The following is a 25,798-nucleotide window of genomic DNA, read 5'->3' as shown; positions in this document are numbered from 1 at the left end:
GTGCTTCAGTGCACGATAAACTGCTAGCATTTCTAGACAATTGATATGCCATGTCAGATGGCGACCGCTCAACAGACCACGGGCAGGGTGGCCAATCATGACTGCACCCCAGCCAGTGAGGGTTGCATCCGTCGCTAGTATTACACTGGGACAATGAGCTCCCAGCACCTGGCCCCGATTCAAGAACCAAGGTTTCTTCCATGTGTCTAAGGCACGGAGGCAGCGCCGCGTGACCTTGATAGTGCAAAGTGGATTGCGCCTCGGGGAAAATCCCTTGGTCTTGAGCCACCACTGTAGGGGTCTCATGTACAGCAGGCCAAGAGGTATCACGTTGGACGCAGCTGCCATCAGACCCAACAATCTTTGAAATTGTTTGACAGTGAGTGGCTGGCCTTCTCTGACTCTCTCGACTGAGATGAGGATCGACTCGATACGAGCAGGGGACAATCGTGCCTGCATCGAGGTCGAATCCCATACTATGCCTAGTTAGGTGGTTCTCTGAACCGGAGTAAGTACACTCTTCTTGGCGTTCAGTCTCAAACCCAGCTCCCCATATGTGCGAGAACGACATCTCGATGTCGAGCCGCAACCTGCTTTGACTGAGCTAAGATCAACCAATCATCGATATAGTTGAGAACGCGGATGCCCTGCATGCACAGGGGAACCAGAGCCGCGTCTACACATTTTGTGAACGTGCGGGGTGAGAGTGCAAGGCCGAAGGGAAATAATCGATATTGGTAGGCTTCGCCCCCGAAAGCGAACCTTTAGAAACTTTCTGTGTTGTGGAAGGATGGATATGTGGAAGTACGCATCTTTGAGATCTATTGTGACAAACCAGTCCTCGGACCTGATCTGACCTGGGGCCGACTATCGTCGGAATGACCCCGTTGAATCTCGGCGGTGCAGAGCCGAACTGAATACATTAGCCTTTATCTACTGTATGCAGGACCCATTGACATACATTTGGCAGTAGTTTCCATGCTGCTAAATAATCTACTAAGGGAATCAGTCTCTCGAGACTGACCTCTGGTGTAAGAGGCCCCGAACGGGCGGCGAGCATCTCAGCTCCGCTACGCACGCGGGCAGAAAATACTGAGAACATTGCTGTGCCCTGGAACTCTGGCAGGGTTGGCAGACCAGGGAACGTGATACTACAAGGGAAAATGAGCTAATCAGGACAGATGAGGATGTCGTCATCACAGAATAAAATCTCATTTTTATGGCTTGAAATTAATAACTCATTTGATCAACCATATTAGAAGGCTCAAAAACAAAGCAAAAACACCTTTTTTTTAATTAATGCATGTTTATTATTTTGTAAATTACAACAATATATTCTAAAGACAGAATTTCTAAAACACAGATGCCTCATTTATAAATTATGTGAATAACTGCATTTGCTGCAAAATTACTACTAAGGAATGGCTATTGATTCTCCCCGTGGTCCGTTGTACTGACGCAATGGTGGGTTTTTAAAAGAATGTCCTGTAAAAAGAGACAAATATAAAAATCAGATTAATCTGACATATTTAAGAGACATTTTGTATTGCACATTCACACAAGGGTTAAAGAAAACAAGGTTGCACACATAGTAAGGAAACAGACTTAAATCAGCAGGTTGCTGTATAAAGCCTATAAATAAACAGAAGAATATGTCAGTCCATTGGTTCACAGATTTGAAAAATGCTTGAAAGTATAGTTCACCTAAAAATGAAAATTCTGTCATCATTTATTCACCCTAATGTCATTCCAAATCCATAAGACACAAATAAATACATTTATAATGGCATTATAATTTCTAAGAAGACTTGGATTAAACAGGTTGATTGATGGACTTTTAATGTAATTGACTTTCAGTGGGGAAACAGAAATCCACCTTTTTGCATTTCAAAGACGAATGAAAAACGTATGGGTCTGGAATGACATGAAGGTGAGTATTTTTGGGTGAACTATTCTTTTAAAGGCACAATTACTATCTGCTGCAATCACCACACCATTACCGGTAGCGAAGCAATTAGCCCTGTGACACTATATTGGGGCTAAGAGAAATACACAAATAGATTTTATTTTACCAATGTGAGGAAGACATTGAATCTCAGACACTGTTTAAAATATGTATAGGGATGACTTAATTGGTTTCAGGCCCTAGTTGAATTTCTCTGTCTTTTTTGTATGTGGGACTTTTATGTGTGGGGGAGAAACATCTTGGGGTGAGCAAAATGGACTTTTATTTTGATAGGAGAGCACCTAGAGGGAAGAAGGCCTTCTTTAAGAGAAATGCCCAAGCAAGTGGGAGGGGGTGATGTGAGTTGATCCTGTTTGAATGAAATGGATTGGTAGTTTTTAGCCTTCTCCTTTGAAGTTGCTTATGGATTATTTATCCATTGAGATTCAAGAGAAGACTTGTTTTTTCGGGGTGTTTTTGCTGTTTCATCACATTTGGAGGATTATTATCTTTTTCCTTGGACATTTTGATTCATTTTTTGGGGCTCAAGGACTACGGATTCACACATAAGGACAATACTTCTCAAGCATGGACTATTTGATCAAGGACTCTCGGATAAGTGTCATTTTTCTGATTTGACTATTGAATTATTAATATACCTTGTTGGATAACCTGCTTATGCCTATCTTTGTCTGATTACAAGGGTTTATTCAGTTATTCCCCTTATTCATTAATGCAGTGTGAGTACCCTGAACTTTTGAGTGACTACTGGTTTATTTAAATTATTAGACCAGTTTGTTACAGCCCTTTCAAACTCAAATGTTGTTTTCAAGAGCATCTGTATTCATCCGTCAACTGTTTTAGTTTCATAGATTGTTTCTGGGGAACCAATGGCGGTATCTTTTCATGAATCCATACACAGTAATGCTATAGACATTTCTAGTAACATGCAGTAGCAAAACCAATCAAAGCAGCAAAAATCAATGCACGAGTCATTACATGTAACAGTCCCTTTGAACAACATCAATCAGAATGACTGCATAGCCTTGTCAACAAGAGTATTGCCTAATGCATAACTGAATCATAAGCACAGGATATCCCCAACTGAAAACATCTGGGTTGGTTTTTGGATTGAAAAAGAGATTGTCACATGTACATGATGCACACTGCAGAATGGTATGGATGGGTTTGGAGGGATTTTACCACTGGGCTAGTGGCGATCAGTTTTGGGGGTCCTCATCTGAAGGACGTAGCCCTGTCTGTACACAGGGGCACTGCCTTGGAAAACATTTTTCTTTGCAGTGGGACTGACTGATGCTGCTTTAGGGCTGAAGACATACAGCAGATGACAGGTTCACTACTGAGAGCCGTTGATACCACCTGATTGCTTTTTTTTCATTAGGGGTTAGAAGACAAGCAACATAATGCATTGAAATGAATTGAATTGGGGGGAACACCTGAGCTGTCATTGTGTGCGGTTATATATCATATGTTAAAAGAAGCAATGAAACTATACGTACACTTCATCTTCATATTCCTTCGGTGGAGACACTGCGATGACCAGGTCAATCCAGTCCTGTGAGAGCATGCATGGAAAAATGTCAAGCACATGCATACAGTATGAAGGTTTTAATGTTTGATAGGCACAATGATACAATGTTCTTGTTACATTCTGCTGCATTTCTCTTTCAAGCCTTCATCTATATTTGATTATGCTTGCTGGAGAAATCATTATAGCATGTGTCACCATGTGTGCTTTCTTGTGATTCATGTTTTATGGAAAAAAAGAAAGAAAACGTATTAACACAACTAGCACAGAAATACTAAGACTCAATACTTTTTTAAGCATAAGCTTATGCTCTATTAACTTTCTTTAAGGATCGAAAATTAATGGATAACTACAGCCATGCAAATTTCTGTAACAAAGGTGTAAGAAAATTAACATAAATCTTTATAGCATTTGTCATGTTGAAATTATGGTAATTACTCTAATTGTGCAATTCGGACCTTAGAAATTCGACTTTTTGATATTCATGACATTGAATTAGAAATTAACAATTTCAGAGTAAAATTCTAATAACAGATCAGAAAAAAAATACTGTAAATCACTACATTTCAGTGTTCTGGATTCTTCTGTAAAATCTTGAAGAACAAGGAAAGAGCACATGGGCTATGATAAAATGTCATATAACAGTAGACTAATATTAGTATTTTAGCTTGTTTTTTAGCTAGAAACAACGGGGTTTTTTTTTTTGCTTTATTAGATGAACTGAAAAATATTATATCAGCTGTTTGGTCTCTCATTATGCACCCATTCACTGTAGAGAATGCAAACCATCTGGCTCCAATGAGCTGTATGGCCTTCATCACCACAGGACAATCTGTTGAGACAGATCATCTAATTTACAGTGATAAGTTGTTTTATTTTAATGACAGTCATACCCCTCCACTTTTCCAGGCCTGAGCCAATGAGGTCTGTCCTTCAGCTAAAGTCACATCCGTCAGGATCTTTCCATTCACAGCCATGATCTCATCACCTGACACGACACCACCTGAGATAACATGTACAAAAAATAACCGTAACAAATTAAACAAACAAAGCAAGGAATATTAAAACACAACTAAATGATCTTAAAGGGGTCATTCGATGCGATTTCAATTTTTCCTTCATCTTGGAAGTGTTATAAGCTCTTGGTGCATAAAGAAGATCTGTAATGTTGCAAAGACTAATGTCTCAAATCCAAAGAGATATTCTTTATCAAAGTTAAGACGCTGCCACGCCCCCACATGTCTACATCACTATGTTGAAATATTTGCGTAATGCTGCCAAAATGTTCACGCAAAGAAAGAAGGCGTGGTTTCAGTAACACAGTTAGTGTTGAAGCAGTCATGTCAGGGAGATGCTGTGTGTTTCTAGGAGAAAGTAAAAGCACTTTATTTGGCCTTCTGAAAGTAGATGCATTTCGGAATATTTAAGATTACTTACAACAGAACAGCAACGCATTTTATGGACGACTCTTTCATGAACCTAGGAGAGGAGGTCATTCTGACTTTGCTACGACAATCTGGTGCTTCTGAATCAGCTACTGTATATATGTTTTGTTATTAGTTTAAAACACATAAGAGCTTCATCACTGTGTCTGTCACACGACTCTGTTCCCCTTTCAGGATGGCACTGATGGTAAAACCAAGGACATTATAAAGTGAAAAAGTGACGTGACATTCAGCCAAGTATGGTGACCCATACTCAGAATTCATGCTCTGCATTTAACTCATCCGAAGTGCACACACACAGAGCAGTGAACACACACACACACACACACACACTGTGAACACACACCCGGAGCAGTGGGCAGCCATTTATGCTGCAGCTCCCGGGGAGAAGTTGGGGGTTCGATGCCTTGCTCAAGGGCACCTAAGTCGTGGTATTGAGGGTGGAGAGAGCACTGTACATGCACTCCCCCCACCTACAATTCCTGCCGGCCCGAGACTCGAACTCACAACCTTTCGATTACGAGTCCGACTCTCTTACCATTAGGCCACGACTTCCCCACGACTTCATTATTATGTCTTTACATTTATTGTGAAAGATGAAGCTTTGAAATTATGGAAAGGGGCATTACATTTCCAACAAGTGCTTGCAGTGTTCGGCCAATCACAATGCACTGGGTCAGTTGGCCAATGAGAGCAGACTGCGCTTGTCGGAAGGAGAGAATTTGTAGAAAACGACGTGTTTGAGAGAGGCAGAGCATAGAGGACCTACAATAACAACAGTATTTGAATAATAATGTGTTTTTTGAATATTAATGCATGTTGACATATTCTGTTTCACCAAATACACAAAATAATGATCTTTAAAAAAAGCATCATATGACCTCTTTAAGTCAATATAATCAATATCACTAATGAATGTAGAGAGCTAAACTAGATTTTTGCATGATATTCGCTTGACAGTTTTTAGAGTGTTTCTGAGCCAGTTGCTGTGGTTTTTGGGGTGTTTTATAAAACCTTCAAGTCAAAAGAACCAAGCCCCAAATCTCTATTATGTGTTATTTTTGTACAACTCACCATGTTTATCTGCTGCACCTCCCTCATAGATGGATGACACCACAATCTTTCCCAAAGGGGAGTCGATTCCTCCTTCTATGGCCAGATCAAGCTTTCCTTCCTAAAGAATGTGTACAGAATTAAACAAATCTTTAATTTTTATTGTCCAGTGTCATATGTTGCTCACATTTCTGTTCTACCTAAATTACCTTCTTAATTCTCAAAAGTCGTACATCTCTGCCAGCTAACTCCTCAGCCGTGAACTGTTAAACGTTTGAGCAAATATGATGAAACAAATACTCCACAGAAGAGCATTTGGTGAATTTGGAATATATGTGCTATACAATATAAAAATAGCAAATGGGTACAGAGTGAAATTGTTAATGTAAAGAGTTACTGTACCATGGAATATGGATCAAAATCATCCACATATTTTTGAAATCCCTGTAAAACAGAAGGCAGAAACAGACAGTGGTGTATATAGTCTGTAAAAATGTGAAGTGGCAAACTGAGCAGTGAGGACTGAGCAGAAACAAATTAGTGCTCATTGTTTTCAAAGTAAAGACAAATGAACACTATATGTGTCTGGATAATTGTCACCTCCAATCCAATCAATGGCAGGTTCTACATACTCTTGGTAAACTATTTAAGGCAAAGCCAGATCTGTGTTTAAAAACATGCCTTATTAGTTTGGTATGACCATTAAATCAATCTATAAAAAGCATCTGAACATGTTAACAATCTAATAGTATTTTTTTTAGAAATAGGTTTATATATTAAATATGTAACTTTATTTTTAAATACAAAACTGAACAATATACTGTAAATAGAATATAATGTAACATAATATTAGAAACAGTACAACACATTGCATCATTATCTACAGAACTGCACTACATATTATAAACATTATAAACTATAAACATATTAATACTGAGCAAGGATGTGTTTGCTTTGTTGGATTCATTGGTAGCTTTTCAGTTGGTTCTGGATCTGCAATGATGTTTACATACAATATAAAGGCTTTTCCCATTTCACTACACACGCACAACCACTGGCATTCCATCAAGACAAATAATCAATTAATATTTAACACCCACAGAACCAACAAAATGGAAAAACACAGACTTCTGGTCATGAACTCCCTCTTAAAAGATGAAAACGTACACCGAGATTCCATTTGGTGCAGAGGCAATCTAATATTATATAACCTTCAGCTGCAGTCTCCCATTTGTGCAGTGCATATGAGATGCACTCAAAGGCTGTTTCCACCACAAACAAGATGTATGATTGCAGCAAACTAGTATGATTGCATGAGAATATATTAGTGTGACTGAGAGAACAGTTCAGTATGATGGAAAGGTAAAAATATGATGTCTTAACCGAAATATGCACAATATTGCAATCATACACCTGATGTCCTTAAGCATTTAAAGAGATGTTTATAGCATAAAAGTTTAACACAAGAAATTAAGTAGACATTTACCAGAACAGAACAGAATAAAATCTACACTACTCGGTTACTAACGTAATCTTGGTTCCCTTTCAATACAGTTCACACGCACTGCGTCAGTTGCTGACACTTTGGGGATTGCAATCCTATAGTGCCATGCTACAAGCGCAGAATGAAGAACCCACCCTGCAAGCCCAGCCTATGGGCAGTCAGGAATAAGGGCCCTAAATAAACTGCTAAGAGCCCGTAGTAGGCAGAAGAGTCAGGTTTTAGGCTGACAAGACCAAAACCACCAAGTCATGTTGTATAGACCACATGATGAGGAGCGCGCTGGTCTTTGTTGGAAAACAGTACCAGGGAATCCTTTTGCACTGTACTCAGCTAAAACCGCAGTCAGAGACATAATCTGCTGCTGGGACTCTTCCATGATGAGCAGGAAGGCTTCTTCATATTCTTATCTGTCTTTTGATGATCTTTGCACTGAAGGAGAAAGTCTTATGAAATGGCATTCAGTATTGAAAGGGAACTAGTTTTAAATTACGTCAAGGATACATTTTACCAATATCCTCCAGGGAAATACTGTTAGAAATGTAATACTGTATACACACTCATATAGCCGAGACTTCACTCAAAGAAAAGAGAGGAAGGGTTGTAATTCTAAGTAATGATGGAAGTTACTTGTTGTTTGCTGGATTTAAAGGACGTGTTGTATGTGACCATCCGTTTGAGCATCTCTGGGGGCTGAAACACACATAATTATGACTGGCTCTTAAAAACACAGCACAATAACACACACACACACACACACACACACACACACACACACACACTAAATGCTTGCACTCATTACATGCAACAAAAAGATTTCCTCAGATTTGTGCCAAAGCAAAAAGGAAATGGTTCACAGTTTAGCCCATATAGAAGTCTGTTGTGCTCACTGTGTGAAGTGTGGTGTGGCGTGTTAACCTAAGTATTGAAAAATGAGTCCTAGTGATGTTAAAAAAAAAAAAAAAATTATTATTAATAATACTGTTATCTTGTTCTAATCTAGAACCCTGAGCACTAGTTAATAAATGCTGAAGACAACAAGGTCTTGTCCTTTCTTGCCCTTCTTGTTACCCTTCTAAAATAACAAAAAAATTGGCAAGCACCCATTTATTAATTAAGGACTTAAACATTAAATATAGGACTGACTATCTGGAGGACGAAGGAGACAGCAGGTCTGGGTCTGTCAGGCTGATGAATCAAAGACATTTAATACTGAAAGTCCCATTGTGTAAGCAGATAAAAAATAATTCCCATTTTCTCTCCCCTTCAGTTTCTGCCTTCTTAATCAGTGCAATCAGTAAAAGCAACATCTGTTTGTTCCGTTTGAGTTTAAAAAACTCATAACCAGTGAGTCAAACAGCAATCCAACCAATGAGTATATTATGCATGCATCATCATCATCGCACGTACACACACGGGTACTTGCCATCTTACCATGGTCTCAAAGTGAAGTGTGGGTTTATGTGAGGTCTGACTTGGTAGCATGATGGGTTTGGACATGACAGGGTTGATCTGTCTCCGCTGGTTCGTAGGACTGGGAGCAATTTGCTATGTAGAGGTTAGCAGTAAGCGACACAAACTTAAGGTCAGGGCACGATCTACCTTCAAGAGTTACGCAATCTAAACCACACAGCAAAAGACTTTAGGAACCTTTCATATAGCAAAAATACTGAATTGCAGCTTTCATGTTCAACAAAAGAGGATTTTTATGCAAAATGTCATTATCTTTCTAGTAATGATGACTGTCTTTTGAAATGGCTTTTAAAATGTCATTACTTTTCAAGTAAATCCTATGCATAGAGGAGGTATGCATATCTATTAAACAGTTTAAAGAGTTACAGTTTTATAAGTCCCCCTCCCCATATCTCAGAAAACAGGTAAAAAGGTACATATTTATACCTTATTTACCCCTAAATGGTACAAATTAGTCACTGAAGTGTACATATTGGTACCTAATGAAATGGTACTGCCCCAGTGACAATACCCTATTTTTTTGAAAGTGTATAAGATATGTGTCGACTGGAAACTTGAAATACACTTCCTGTAGGTTGTGCCAGAGTAATCTCCTAATATAGGCATTGCGATCTGTTGGAAGATATTTCCTCTTCTAAGATGTAATGTTTGCATTAAGCTGACATTGCATATTATGTTTCACAAGCATGGCAAGTCTGATTTGTGCTAAAAATGAAACGGAAGACCCAGAGCAGCATGTACCATTTACAAACTGAGGACTCACCAGTGGATTATTAGAGGTGGATACCCTGCTAGCATGAGATGTGTTTCTCATCACCTGTGCCAAGAATAAAGTATTCAACAGTCTAACAGTGATAGGAATCACTACAACTTCAAGATCATCAAACCAAATGACAGCATGTTTTTTTTCTTTCAAAAATGATTATCTGTTTCCTGACAAATAACTATAATAAGACACTAATCATGGTTAACCTCATCTGGCAAAACACCACACTCAGGCAAAAATGCATGTATGTACAACATAAGAGGTGGGTATATATATATAAAAAAAAAAAACAACAACGGTAGATTGCAGTGTTCACTTCAGTGAAGACAGCAATATTGATGTGAGATGGAATCAATTTTGGAATCGAATTGGATTGAAATGTTATGTGCCTACAGATTCCCACACCTATACAACATACATAATCAATTCTCAAACTGCCAAATGCTTTAACTGTGCTAACCGTCATGTTGTGGTCAGCCTGCGGGCTGGGTGGGCGTGAGAGATCACTGGGAATGGTAGAGTGGAAGCCCCCTCTCTGTCTGTAACCATTGTCCAAAAACCTGCTTCCCTGTTCGGATAAGCTTGGGGAGCGGGGATAGTTGGACAACCCTACATGGTACTTGTCCTCCATGTGCAAGGGTGGAGGAGGTGGTGGAGGAGGAGGAGGTGGTGGTGGTGGTGGGGGAGGTGGCTGAGATGAGGACAGACCCCTAGAGCAGAATAGCGAGTTGAGAGGAGGTTGTCGGCTATGACCTATTGAGGAAGGGGGCACTCTTGTGGCTGGTGGAGAAGGTGGGCGTTGAGGGGCTAGTCTAGAACTGGGTTGCATTGGGAGCTGTGGTCTTGGAGATGGAGGGCGATGGTTGGATGTGTGGTAAAGACGGGGTGAGGGTGGAGGGAGAGGTAAGGGAGGGGGAGCTTGGTTGGATGTAGGTGGGGTTGGGGTGAGTCTTTTCAAAGGTTGCCTTAGACTCAAGTACACATCATCTAAGTTGATGTCATCAAGGTCAGTAGTGGCCAAGGTCAAGCCTCCAGGGAACCTCCGATTGGTGGGACCAGTTGACGCAGGGGAACGGGTTGGAGACATCTGAAGGTACATTTTAACTGCTTAGAACTCTGAATTAACAAACTATAGACTAGAGGAGCAGCACACATAAGGATTGGAACTGGACAGATTTTACCTCTGAAGAATCATTTTCAACTGAGGAGATTTGCTCTAATCTGGTTTGACAGAGCCTCTCCACCCAATGCTGCACCTTCTCCGACTCTTCCAGATCTTCCCTCTCAGTTTCTGACACCTGATTGAATTAGCAAAGCTACATCCAAACATGGAAACCTTGATATACCAATGAGAACTTGCTAGACTGCCACTGGAAAGGGTACAACTTTTCACATGGGTACATTCAAGCAATAAAGGTCAAGTGCCAAGGAGATGGAATCAATTACACAATTTAAAAGGGATAGTTCACCCCAAAATGAGAAACTCTGTCATTAATTACTCACCCTCATGTTATTCCAACCCGTAAGACTTTCGATCATCTTTGTAATGAGATATTTGAGATATTTCTGATGGAATCTGAGAGCTCTCTGACCCTCCATAGACAGCAAAGATATTACCACGATCAACGCACAGAAATGTAGCAAGGACATCGGTAAAATAGTCCATGTGACATCAGGGTTCAACCATAATTTTACGAAGCTACAAGAATAATTTTTGTGCGCAAAGAAAACAATAATAACATAATTTATTCAACAATTCTTCTCCACAAGTTAATGGCTTCCACCATTTTAGAGAGTACCCCAGAACGTAATCAAAGTAATCAGCATTGTTTACATTCAGCATGCACGCTCTCTACTGAACATAAACAATGCAAAAAATAATGCTAAAAAATATCTTAATTTGTGATACGAAGAAGAATGAAGGTCTTATTGGTTTGGAACGACATGAGGGTGAGTAATTAATGAAAGAATTAAAATTTTTGGGTGAACTAACCCTTTAAACAAGGAGTACAATCTGATTCAAAAAACCCTCCTGTAACCTCACTGGAAAATGTCTGATACCTCTTGCAGAAGTCTGCTGATTTTCATCTGCTTCTCTCGCTCAAGTATCTCTTCTTTTTCCTTTGCAAGTTTTAGCTCAAATTCCATCTCTTTTTTGTTCTTTTTCTCAGCTGGGAAGGTGTCAGTCTTGGACATCTTCTTCTTCTTTTTGGTCTCTTTTCCTTTCTAAATATCCAAAGTGATTTGAGAACACCTGGTGGACTTTGAACCAAGGTCAATCCAACTTCCATGCAAACCATAACTTTGGGCATATCTCCAAGATGAACAACATATTCCATAGTTCTAGCACACCAAACCAGCACAACATGCTTGCACACACAGTGTACCTTTTTGAGTGTAGGCAACTTTCCTTCGTAACGGTAGAACCAACCGAATGCTAAGAGATTAAGAATGATACATTAAGTCCCATGCAAAAACTCAACAAAAACTCAATCATGATATGGTGTATTCCGCAGATTCATCCATCTGAAAGCTACCAAAGGATCCAACCAAACAAAATGACAAGGAAGATAGTCTACATGCAATAGAAGTGTCTCGAAAAAGGGTAAGTTTGTCAAAGGGAGTCTTCTTCTTTAAAGCCATATGAATTCTTTACTTACTTCTCCAATCTCTTCTTCATCGGACTCAGCAGCTGATGGAACCAAGAATTGATAAACAAGGCACAACAAAAAGGCAAAAGATCAGACAGAAAGACAAAGATCACTCAAAGAGATGATGCATTCCCAACATAAATGCACATCTTTTCATGCAGAGGAAAATGGAGTAACATTAATGCAAAGTGCATTATGGGTCAATTTTGGGAAAGGGTAACTTGTTTTTTAGAGAATAATGTAGTTCTACAGACTTCATTCAGAGTTAATGCACTGGAGAGGTTTTGTAGGTACTGTCAACTTACTGGAGGTTTTGGGTTTGGGTGAAGGTGCATTACGTGCAGGAGGTGGGGGTGAGGGAGAGGGGGAGGGGGAAGGAGATTTGGATATTTCTTTGGAACCCCCCCAATCTTCTTCCCACTCTTTGTGGTCCTTCTTTTCCGCGGCTTCAATTCTGAGACATACAAAACATACATTCAATTTTTCCTGAACTGAAGCATTTTTTTCAATCATGCAGTGAAACTGCATGGGCATTGGTTTGTGCTGTGTATAAATAAATGAACCAGTGTCCTTGGTGACAAAGCCCGCCAGAATGGGCGGGGCCATCTGGCTTTATAAGCAGGCCACATAAGTTCGCCACAGCATTCTCTGGTTACTTAGACTGAAAATGCAGTACTCGTTCCCATATCTCAGGGAACCAAGGTTACATTAGTAACAGAGTACGTTCCCTGTCGATACTACACTTGTACTACATCTGCTTAAGACACTACTGGAACACAGCACAATCATGCCGTGCTAGGGTAGAGGAACGACTATAAAAGTATTCTAACTTCCATAAGCAAGCAATGCCCATAGAGAAGTTAACAATAACCCAAGGCTACTGCGGACTGAACTCCCTGGGGTCACACCCGGCCTGGTATATCGTACCAGAATACTCAAGCAACGTTGGCAACCAGGGGATCGAGAGGTGACAAGTAAACTAATCCCAGAGAGCTTGACGGTGATGTGATCAAGGGCTCTCTGTCATACTTGTTTGCACAGCAGAAAGGACCCTGGCCTGCAAGAACGGGACTTCCAGGTCAACGGCGAGCATGCTTCGGGATCAGCATGCAGCGTAGAGTCTTCACTGAAGGTGAAGCCTATGGCTTTGTCGCCATAGGCTCATTGGTTCGTTTCTTTATACACTGCAAGAACCAATGGCCATGCAGTTTCACTGCATGATTGAAAAAAGGCTTCAGTCCAGGAGAAAAATACTTTTTGCATTTTTCAGTTCAGGAGAAAAAGTGCTTTTTGAAGTCGTACAAAAGCAGTGTAGTATTGACAGGGAACTAGACCTACAGTATAGTTCATATAGAACAATCTGTACTTCCATTCCTCACAGCTCTGCTTTCATCAACATCAAATTGCTCTACTCCGCCTTCTGAGGTCTATTTACTTTTTTACTCTAACAAAATATTTTTGCTTGGCAGCATTACACGTGTTACCTCTCCATCTCTTTGTGATAGCGTTCTTCTTCCTCTGCAGACTTCTGTGATATCTCCATCTTCCTCCTGCAAAATGTTGCACATATGAAACAATGAAATTGATGACATTTTCATGCAGATTTCATGCAGGAATTTTAATTATCTGTCACCTTTTCATCAGCTGTTTAAAAAAAAAAGCAAACAAACGTGACATACAGCCAAGTATGGTGACCCATACTCAGAATTTGTGCTATGCATTTTTTTTTTTCAAGTTTATTTGTATAGCGCTTTTTTTTTTTTTTTTTTTTTTTTTTACTTTACAGAAAAATTAACCCATCCAAAGTGCACATACACAGCAGTGAACACACAAACTGTGAACACACCCGGAGCACACATGGTTACGATTACGTTAACTAGCATCATGTAAGTACGTATAGATACATTATGTAACATAAAGATGTATTTTAATGATAATGAAAACCATTATAAAGTGGATATTTATTTTTGTTTTTACCACATAATAAAAGGTACATTTTAAGAAATCATGCATCAATGTAAAGTAAGTTTAATTGCTTATGTATGTTTTTTCCACTGACTCGCGCTCTTTCTCCTGCTGTTCTTTGATGATTTTGTTGGCCTCTAATGCCACTCTCTTCTGATGCATTAGCTCTTGTCTTTCAAGCTCACGACGAGCTTCAGCTGCCAGTCGCTCCTCATCCGTCATAAACAGCTCACTTCCCTGAAACATACAGTAGACAAATCAATACTTTTTAGAGAAATATGTACACAAATACACCCGTACAATCCATTATATCCTCTACAGATCACAGACGTAAAGCAAAAAAAGCTTATGTTGTGAAACTTCTTTATTATTACCATCTCTAAATTGCAAAAGTACCATTTAAAGACCATAGACTATAAACACACCAATAAATAATGAAGGGGTTTACAGTTAAATACAAACAACATCTCCATAACGTTTTGCCCTCATATACAGCTGTCAGTTAAAACCGCTTTATACTAAGCAAATGGCTTTCTTTTCCATACAGCCCCTCAAGGAGAGATAAAAGTACTGCAGTGGGTCTTTGAGATGTTCTGATGCCAGAAATGTATTAGTGGGCTCTCAGTAAACTTACAGCTCCAGTGAGGACAGTGATGGTTAGACTCCTGCTGCTCTTTAACACTCGCACTGCCTAAAAACACACACATTAGCCGACACAGCTACCAGTTTAAATATGCAGAGAGGTTTTTAATTAACTGTTTGACATTTTCAGCAAGATCCTGCTCACTTCATGATGACTCAGGTTGGTGAAATCCACCCCATTGACCTCCACAATCTGGTCGCCAACCTACACACACACACACACACACACACACACACACACACACACACACACACACACACACACACACACACACACACACACACACACACACACACATATTAGAGTTCCTATGCTAAGATCAAACAGTAATGATCTGTTAATGCAGTTCAAGCTGGGACTTAAATGAAATCACCTGTAAGCCCACTTCAGCTGAGACTGAACCCGGCTTCACATTGCTCACATAGATGCCTGGTTTCTGTGTTGGTCCACTAGATATACTACAATGGAAAGTCATAAGACATATTTAGGAATTAATTCTTTGTCACAAGATTAAACTAATAAAATTAGGTTTCAAAGTAGGCACCAAAGAAACAACAGCATTTCAGTACAAAGACAAATGTAGTGTACTTAATGACATTTTTTTCATATTTTGGGGCAAAATTCCAATAAATAAAGGGTTTATTATAATTTTCAATGAAGTTAATCTGTGTGCTGTAGTTGTGTATATAGTTATAATAAACCAATCACTCTCTTACCTGATTCCCATGCCTTTGGTGCCCACCAAACTCAGGAAAACTTTCTTTTCCTTGATTTCTTTCCCTCCAACCGAAGCCAAACCAGCCACACTAGTCCTTTTCTCCTGAGACAAATCAGTAAAACAGTAATAAAACAAATAAAAAAAACAACAACTTCAGCTGCTTTAAAAAACGCTGCGAGAAGGAAACTCTTACCCCTGATTCAGACACAAACTGATCCACAAACTGCCACTTTAGAGGCTCTTCAGAGGAGCTGATGATGGCAAATGTATAATTTTACAATATCGTTATGGAAAGAGAGAACATTAATAAAATCAGAGAATACTGTATAATTACTAACTAAATTACCTCTTGACAGGAATCATTCCCACGTCTGTGAAGAGAGTGTCACAATGGGAATGATTAAAAAAACATAAATAAATAATGAATAATTAATATAGTTTGCTAACGGCAATCCCAATAATTAATTCTCTGAAGGAAACCACAGTTTCCTAATGAACAGCACTCAATTGATTAACCCCAGAGGACTTAGTTTTTGCTCTAATTAATAAATTCAGCTCTGCAAATGACAATATAAAACTGTCAAATCTTACAGCGGACTTTCAGAGACACAATCTTCTTGGTCTTAATGAGATTGATGACCTCCTCGTGAATGCAGGAGGAGATGGAGTAGCCATTAATACGCACAATCTCATCGCCAACCTGAAGAAAACACAGCAAACCACATTCATATAAAAGATGTCATTTAAAAATTTGTATAAAAATGTGGTGCTAAAAATACAAGTGACAACTGAATTATAGCCAGAATAGACACAATTTGTACTCGAAACACAAGGGCTACATTTGCAGGACACACATTAATCATGAAGATTACAGTAATGAACAAGTAAAGAGTGTTTGGAATCAGAGGAAGGGAAGAATTTAAGAAGACTTATTGCGCCCCCTAGAGAAGAGAAGACGCGCTGGTCATGTTTTTTTTTTTTTTGTGCAGCCCTTGTAAATTACCTGTTGTCAGATATTAAATATAAGGCTAGATTAAGTATTTAGTAAAGTACTTTGGGTCAACATTTTCAAGGTAGCAACAAACGTGGTACACGGTACATTATTTGAAACAGTGAAAGCCATGCTTTTTATATACATATGAGTTATAACATAAACAACTTGATTTTCTTACCTGCAGGCCGACATTTCCTGCCTGTCCGTCTTTGACTATCTGGGATATGAAGAGGCCACAGCCGAACTCCAGCCCACCTCGAACACTCAAACCCAGACCCTCAGGATGTGTGCGGTCCAGACGGACTTCCTTCAACTTCCTGCTCATGACAAAAGAGGACAAAAAAGTGGCATGGTTTCACTTTCATTATTTAGTTAACTATAATAACCCAGATGTATATAATAAAATATATTGTTATTATTTTTTCCTCTTTTCTCTGAGAAAGACAAAAGACACAATGAGAGGAAACAGAATCCAGTTCACTGTGGCCCTATTAGTGCTGTGCATCAGACACGGTTGAATAGCGCTCCTGTCTCTGTGCTCATAACGCTCTGCCACGTCTGACTGAGCATGAGAGAAAACAATGCTTCTCTTTGGAGATGAGAGCGGTCCTCTCATTCCCAATGTCCTCTTTCTCCCTGTCTTTATTGCTCTGCTATTCATGCACAGTAACATTTCCATACTTCTCAGAAGCATCACGCCCTATGAACCCCTTTCTAGCAGCTCATTATCGTCTGTATTTCTGGTTTCCTCTCTCACCTGGATCTCTTGGGCGTGAGCTGGTCATACTGCACCTGGTGCTTCAGAGGAATCAGGGGTCTGATGGCATCAAACAGCGGAAGGCGTTTGGGCTCATTTATCACCAGCTTCAGGTCGCCGACCAGGACAGGAATGTCCATGGATCTAGAAGGGCAGAGCAGAGTGGTTTAAACAGGACCTGATTGAACACATGCAAACAGGACAGCAACATTAAAACCGTATAAACAGTGTGTGGATTAAAATTACTTTTCTTAGACTACACTGATTCAACATAATGTCTTGATATCGAATCTCGGATATTCAATCATTATATAATATATTCTATAAAGTTAAATGATTATGAACATAAAACATAGGATATGTTCATAGAATAAGGTTAGGTTTAATGGTGAAGTGTCTAAATTCTGAACCACCAAACAGAATTGCAAAAATAATGACTGTTGTCAAACAGGTTTCTAAAATAAATAAATAAATAATTTGGGATTTATATATATATATATATATATATATATATATATATATATATATATATATATATATATATATAACCACACATTATACACTAAATGGCATTTCTAATTATTATACATGTATATATAAGTTTTATCTGTGACTTTGTAAGATTACCTTACATTATTTCAAAAATAGTCTGATATGTTGCTTGCTGTGGGAAATGCCACATTATACCAACATAAAGTCAGCTTATGAATTTGGAGGTAGTTGCTCTATGAATCATTGATATTTCACTCCTGACTCAGATATCAGAGACAAAGGGACGCGAGAGAATGGCTGCCCTTGAATGCAGGGAGGACAGTGCAAATGACCTGATCCAAGTTACTTTTCCATTGGATTAAGCCTCTTATTGCAGTCCAGCAGAGCAATGAAGTGTTGATTTACACATAAGATCACAAATAAAGAGCTGAGGGAATATATTCAGCATTTCCTACCTATTCTTACACTTAAGTCTTTTTGAATGTGCCATGCAGTTTTTATTTGATCAACAGATTACCAGAACCACTGATGGAAAATTACATTATTCATCAGCCTCTAAAAACTCCTGTATACACTACTGCTGCAGAGACCTTGGAACACCATATATATATATTTGTGTGTGGGGGGGGGGGGGGGGTGTATATATAAATATACACACACACACGCACACATATAAAATATATATATATATATATATATATATATATATATATATATATATAATATTAACAACAACAAAAATAACTATCATTAATTTGAACCACAACACAACACAAACAAACAAACAAATAAATTATTATTACTCACTGGTGGTACATGCGGAGAACATCATACAGATAGTCCTTCTCTGCTTCATTATCAATCAGCAGCTCCACCTGAACAACACAAACACACAAACCTCTGATCAGATCATCAATAACAACCAGAAAAACAATCATATGCCCATCTTTTACCTGATGGTGGCTAATCTGCTGTAGAAATGTTTTGAGGAAGCGTTTTGGCCAGTCAATGATGTAACACATCTCTCTCTCACTGAGCGAGAGACTAAGGCGGAAGGTCAAGAGAAGGTGGAGAGAGGAGGAGAGGCTGAGACAGAGAGAGAGAGGAGGTGGAGGAACTACTGTGTGTCTGTTAGTCAAGCGTCTCTCAGATTGGCTGGGTCTGCTGTTGTTTTTTAGTTGAATAGGTCAGGTGGATCTTTTACTTTATTGTGAGTATCATTAGTTCAGATCTGCTCCACTGGACCTGCTAATGTTCCTGAGCTCAGATAAAGACGTTTATCATGCTAGCAGTGTCACCTTACATAAGAGTGTTGGTGCATTATTATCATGAGAATGTTAATGAAGTTAATGTGATGTGAGGTTAGCATGCTAAACTAAAAAACTCTGCTCAAAATAACAAATTGAATTGACTGAATGAACAAACAAATGAACTTACAAAGCAAAAACAAACAAATAAAATAGCTGGATAAAAACAAAACATAGGAATGAACAAAAATGAATAGTACATTTATTTAATGGACTGAATGAACAAACAAACAAACAATTAACAAAATAAATAAATAAATAACATGGACTGAATAAACAAACAAAAATTACAGTTTTTCTCAGTCACTTGGGTGCATTTCTCAAATCAGAAATGAAATTCTCAAAACTAACTCCACACCATCTAGTCATGTACATTCATGCTATTGATTACACACTAGGGATGGGACGGTATGAAAATTTAATATCACGATTATAGTGACTAAAATTATCATGATTATCAATATTATCACGGTTTTGTTGAAACGAGATGAAAGTGTTCAAAAATAGTTGATGCTCACACTGAAAACATTTCAGCAAGTTTTATATTTAATAATCAACAAACAACCAATAAAACAAGCAACTCTATGCACTTAATTTAAAGAAAGATTAAATTCTGTGGCATTTCCTTCCTTACAATGAAAAGTGTAGAAGCATAGAAAAGCATAGAAAAGTCACTGACTTTCGCCATTCCTTCTCGAAAAAAAACAAAAAAACATTGTGCGCTGCGCTTGCGTCAGACTGTTGCTGGCTGGACATGATTTAATAGTGAGTTATTAAAACCGCGATAATCAAACACAGTTTTAATGATAATTCATTTTTAAACGATATTACTAACCTTCAGCACATTTTATCACGGTTATCGATAAAACCGGTTATCGTCCCATCCCTATTACACACATTTATCTGGGGTTTCCTACATTATCAGTTGCTAATGTCATGTTGCTCAAAATGTATTATATAGTTTTCTGTGCAATAGTCTTACCCCCCAAAACATCTAGTCTTTAGTTCATCGTAAAAGTCATTAAATGCAAATAGGTTAATCTAGTTGTCATAAATTGCCAAACAATTTTTTTTTTTTTACACATTATTTTCTCAGTTGCTTTGGTACATTTCTCGAATCGTCCTTAAGATTTGCAAAACAGTAAGTGCATTTCTCAAAACAACTCGTACAAATAGCAAAACACCATGGATTACCTGCAAAAGCCAGTCTCTTGCTCAAAAAAGCCAGTCTCTCTCAAAAATAAATATCTGTGTCAATGAAGTCCTTGTGTCATACTGTAGTTTATGGATAAGACAGTCAAATTGCTTAGTCATGTTGTCAATATAACAGTGTCCTCTGGAGGGATGTTCTGATGTAAACCATGGCAACATTTTGGATGACAGTTACTGTATTGTACAATAAAACAAATGGATAAACAAAACAAACAAATAAAATGCCTGAATAAACAAACAAATTAACAAAATATATAAATGAATAAATAAATAGCATTGACTGACTGAATGAACAAACAAAAATGAATGGATGAACTAAGTAAACAAATAGTTTTTTTTACAATACTTTTTGCACTAATAACAGAACCTTCATGCCATTTTTCAAAACTCTAGACAAACAATTCACACCTGATGATCAAAATGCACATTTTTTTTCCCCTAAATGCTTGGATACAATACACATGAACCAAATATCTTTTGTTCACTGAACTAAAACTGAACTAAGTGTCTTACTCATTTCTTTACTATGATCTAACTGATATAACTGCTCAAAATGCTGACTGTTTACTAGCATATATTTTATGGTAAATGATGAGCAATATTAAATGTTAAGATTATGAAAGTGAAGCTATATTATATCAATGATATAATTCTATATCATTGTTATCAGCATTTGTTTTTCCTACAATAAATGTCTTTTTAGAGGGTGATAGAGCTGGAAGCTGATGAAAACCATTCATATTTTTGTATGAGGCAGGCTTTAACCTGGAGGAGAGGTTAAAGGGTTAGTTCACCCAGATAGCAAAATTATGTAATTAATAACTTACCCTCATGTTGTTCCAAACCCGTAAGACCTCTGTTTATCTTTTGGTGTTCATATTCAGTTCTCTCTTCACAGCAGTTCAGTCAGTGTACTGTTTGAGTGCATGCATTACTCCGGGATATTGGTTTGTTTGAACTCAGAGGGAGTGTCAGCCACATTAAAAAGTTAACAGTTTAAGTCATTTGTGGATTAATGCATATTAGAGATGCGAACCGTTTAAAACGATTCAGTTCGATTTGGTGAACTGAATGATTCTTTCGAGAACCGGATATCCAGCTGCTTTGTTTTGAACTCTCTCACAACAGACACGGAAGAGAAGACAAAGCTGAATAAAGTCGTCGTTTTTGCTATTTTTGGACCAAAATGTATTTTCGATGCTTCAAAATATTCTAACTGACCCTCTGATGTCACATGGACTACTTTGATGATGTTTTTCTTACCTTTCTGGACATGGAAAGTATACCATACACACAGCTTCAATGGAGGGACTGAGAGCTCTCGGACTAAATCTAAAATATCTTAAACTGTGTTCCAAAGATAAACAGAGGTCTTACAGGTTTGAAACAACATGAGGGTAAGTTATTAATTACATAATTTTGCTATCTGGGTGAACTAACCCTTTAAGAGCGGCCCAGAACAATGTTTTTTGGGGGTCCTCACCACCCCCCACTGAACTTGATTTTGAGGAGGCCCTAAAGCAAAATCAGTGCTATAGACCCAGAATTCCTAGGAACAGCACTGAGAGCAATCATGGTTTCAGGCCCATCCACAGTTTATTACTTCACCGCCCCACCGCCTGCTGTAGTTTTTTCTTATCAATTTTTTTTTTAAACCCGTTGTGAGTTGATTATTTAAACAATGCTTTTCAAATTTTGTTTAATGATTCAAGTTTCTGTACTTCTCTGCACTGTTCAGTCTGTAGTGTTCTCTCTAGTCTATTACAATGATGTATGTATGTGAACCATAATGAAAGCTGCATTGTGTTTTGAACAACTATAGTTGATGATTCTACTAAAAACTACACAGTGAAACTATGGTTATCTTATTTGTGGGTGATCTAAAGTAATGTTCCTATAATATTTCATATTAAATGAGTTTTTGAACCAATTCTTCAGCAAATGCAAGGCTTCTTTAAAGATATGAATGCAATTTGCAAAGTTTTGAACACTGGACAGCCTGTGTCACAAATAATGAGTTTTGTGTCTAGACTCTAGAGTTTTGAAAAATTACATGAAGGTTCTGTTATTAGTGCAAAAATGATTGTTAAAAAACTGTAAAATGACTTGAAAAAACAAAACAAAGAAAGAAGTAAATAAAATGGCAATTATGCATAAAAGAAAGAAATGTTTTATTTTTTAATTTTAATTTTGCGTTCACAATAATTGTATATGAGGTGAACATTTGAATTCTTAAAAAATATAAAATATTCATAATAAATGATTCATTCTGTAAACTATGTGAACATTGCGGGAAAATAAAAAGCATATCCAAATAGTTCGATATCAACACCAGTGTCAGGCAACATATATATAATAAAACTGTGACTGTGTGCTCAAAGGTCATTTAAGGTGTCATAAACATTTAATTTAGACGAGATGACAGTCCACCTTTGGACTTTAACATCATAAACTGATGCTGAAAGCAGAAATCTGTAACTTAAATCAGCTTCATATCCTCTGCAGGTTATGCTAAGTGATTTGAAAGAGACAAATGAACAGAAAGGTCGACAGCATAATGTATTCGTAATAGAGGGGAAACTAAAATTACATGCAAAGCTTTATAATTTATAGTGTGGCACAGCTTTCCCACCCTCATCTACAAGCAATAAAACAAGCTGGACAATAAATGTCGCAATCATTTCCGCCTGACCACACATCTCTGCCACTTCAGCTAATGTTGTGAAACACTGTGCATTGTGTAACTCACACAGATAGTACAATTCTACAGTTATTCACAGGGTTCACATGGTGTCTTAAAAATAAGCTTGAGCATATAAATAGGTATCGGTTATTTAAATAATTCAGTGTAATTTAAAAACATTTATCAAACATAAAGTTGCAACTTAAGTTTAGGAGATAAATTTTTTTATCAATACCTATTGTACAACAATTTCCAACACACAGTAGCCTACACCTGTCACCTGCTCAGCCAATTAGAACGCGTACATTATGTGACGTCACACATATACCGGTAAATTGAATAAAGTAATCAAATTTGGCATCGTTATGTCAAAATTATTAAGCTGTGGACTACTATTAATGTTAACTGTAATGATAAAAACGTCTTAAACACCAAGGAGCTGAAGACTGGCATGCTAGGTGTGGACACATTTTCAGAGCAAAACAAACTTCACCGATCAAATAACGACGGTTTCTATGGATACAGAAATACTTTTCGTGTCGAAAGCTTGGCGAATATTAATTTGACTTACTTCAGTAATATTTTATAGGGTAAAAAATAGGAAGGATGCGTGCTCCTTCGCCATTCCAGAGCAGCGAGATCAAAAGAACGAGACTATAACTAATAATGCGAACAAAACGATTAAGTTAACACTGTTTCATTAGAGAGTAACCGTTTAAAAGCCCACCTTATGCCGAAATTCCCTCGCTACTTTTCTCTCCATGGTGAACGGCGTCCGGGTGTGTGCTGTTGTGTGCGTCGGTCAGTCAGCTGTGAGCGCGCGCCCGGTCATAGGTCGAGTCCTGCTGCTGTAATATTGCTGTCAGCTTTATTACACGTGCTGACGTGGATGGGGGTTAATCAGAGAGCTGTCTAACACCATACCTTTTTTTTTCTTCATTTTAATTTTTTTAATTTTTAATTTTTCTGTCTGTCTGTCTGTCTGTCGTTCTATCTATCTATCTATCTATCTATCTATCTATCTATCTATCTATCTATCTATCTATCTATCTATCTATCTATCTATCTATCTATCCGTCTGTCTGTCTGTCTGTCGTTATATCTATCTATCTATCTATCTATCTATCTATCTATCTATCTATCTATCTATCTATCTATCTATCTATCTATATCTATCTGTCTGTCTGTCTGTCTGTCTGTCTGTCTGTCTGTCCGTCCGTCCGTCCATCCATCCATCCATCCATCCATCCATCCATCCATCCATCCATCTATCTATCTATCTATCTATCTATCCGTCTGTCTATCTATCTATCTATCTATCTATCTATCCATCCATCTATCTATCTATCTATCTATCTATCTATCCGTCCGTCCGTCCGTCCGTCCGTCCATCCATCCATCCATCCATCCATCCATCCATCCATCTATCTATCTATCTATCTATCTATCTATCTATCTATCTATCTATCTATCTATCCGTCTATCTATCTATCTATCTATCTATCTATCTATCTATCTATCTATCTATCTATCTATCTATCTATCTATCTATCTATCTATCTATCTATCTATCTATCTATCTATCTATCTATCGTTATTGTGACTATAAAGTTCCTCAATAATAAAGTTTATGATGTACAATTTAAAATGTGCATAAACAGTTATGTGTAGACTTGACAAAACAGGACAGCAACTGGTTACAGTTCCTATTAACTACCAATAGTGTTTTTAACCACACTGTTTGTTTTTGTACGGTAATTCACAATATTTTACCCTGTGTGTGTTCTTCAGCCCTGTTTTGGGGGTCTTTGTAATTATCATTATTTATCACCATGACAAAATATTAGGCCTAAGACCACACACGTTCACAGGATAATGTGTGTGCTTGTATGTGTCCTGAGGTTAGGACTGGCATATTCTTGTGTGTGTGTGTGGGAGACAGTGTATGTGGGAGTGTACATGTGTGTGTGTGAAGTGCTCATTTTCAGGGGAAGCAGTCAGGTTGGCCCCTGCTGGTTCAGCTGTTGGCAGTGTAGTGCTCTCGGGGGGTTCGAGGCCCTCCACTGACCCAAAGGCTTACAGAGAGGGATTACAGCCCGTAATACTATCTCATCAACACACCATCAAAACACACGGATGGACAAAACTTTAGAGGGCCAGAACCGAATAACTCTTCGGACTGAATTAAGTATAAATTAATTTTAAAACCGTTTTAAGCATGCATTTTCATTTAAAATAGCTTTAGAAATTAATATAAGATGAAAAAAGACTATGTCACTTTAGAGTTCAAAAATATGTGAAACCAAAAATATACAGTTTCTCTCATTTTCTTTTAGAGGGTTAAAACAAATGCTAAAAATTGCAGTGCTAAAATATTGAGGTTTGACACATTTCATATTTAACATCATGTATTTACAGTTTTTCTCAGTCGCTTTAGTGCATTTCTCGATTCATCCTTAATATTTGCAAAGAAGTATGTGCATTTCTCAAAACAAATCATACACACAGCACCACACAGTGGATTACCTGCAAAAGCATGTAATTTACTCAAAATCTTAAATACATCTCTCAAAAGTATTTATGTCAGTCAACATATCACGGCCATCAAAATGAAAAGTCCTTGAGTTATTGTTCACAAAGAAAA

At 37.9% G+C, this 25,798-nt stretch overlaps 2 protein-coding genes across 4 annotated transcripts; both read right to left on the bottom strand.

The window, feature by feature from the left end:
• Positions 1–1,401: 1,401 nt before the first annotated feature.
• On the bottom strand, positions 1,402–24,003 carry LOC132125134 (harmonin-like). Of its 2 annotated transcripts, none has more exons than XM_059536374.1 (21): positions 23,882–24,003; positions 18,760–18,827; positions 17,461–17,604; positions 16,882–17,020; positions 16,301–16,409; positions 16,056–16,080; positions 15,903–15,960; positions 15,708–15,811; positions 15,365–15,449; positions 15,136–15,195; positions 14,983–15,039; positions 14,443–14,585; positions 13,868–13,933; positions 12,689–12,837; positions 12,393–12,424; positions 6,395–6,436; positions 6,202–6,255; positions 6,014–6,113; positions 4,388–4,497; positions 3,466–3,521; positions 1,402–1,485 (listed from the first exon to the last, which is right to left on the bottom strand). In XM_059536374.1, exons 1-21 carry the CDS (start codon positions 23,915–23,917, stop codon positions 1,473–1,475), a joined length of 1,650 nt encoding a protein of 549 aa, XP_059392357.1. In that variant the 5' UTR covers positions 23,918–24,003; the 3' UTR covers positions 1,402–1,472. The 2 variants fall into 2 exon arrangements, with proteins under 2 accessions (XP_059392357.1, XP_059392358.1); XM_059536375.1 differs by lacking the exon at positions 1,402–1,485 and adding an exon at positions 2,754–3,273.
• On the bottom strand, positions 6,770–12,385 carry LOC132125136 (harmonin-like). 2 transcript variants are annotated; one of them, XM_059536377.1, is made up of 4 exons: positions 12,120–12,385; positions 11,794–11,958; positions 10,914–11,030; positions 6,770–10,819 (listed from the first exon to the last, which is right to left on the bottom strand). In XM_059536377.1, the coding sequence occupies exons 2-4, from the start codon at positions 11,926–11,928 to the stop codon at positions 9,911–9,913; spliced, it is 1,161 nt and encodes a 386-aa protein (XP_059392360.1). In that variant the 5' UTR covers positions 11,929–11,958; positions 12,120–12,385; the 3' UTR covers positions 6,770–9,910. The 2 variants fall into 2 exon arrangements, with proteins under 2 accessions (XP_059392360.1, XP_059392359.1); XM_059536376.1 differs by having other exon boundaries at positions 11,794–12,385.
• Positions 24,004–25,798: the final 1,795 nt, after the last annotated feature.

This window comes from Carassius carassius, chromosome 43 (assembly GCF_963082965.1).
Source record: "Carassius carassius chromosome 43, fCarCar2.1, whole genome shotgun sequence".
In the NCBI taxonomy this organism is placed as follows: Eukaryota; Metazoa; Chordata; class Actinopteri; order Cypriniformes; family Cyprinidae; genus Carassius; species Carassius carassius.
This window is presented reverse-complemented; position numbering and strand designations above follow the sequence as displayed.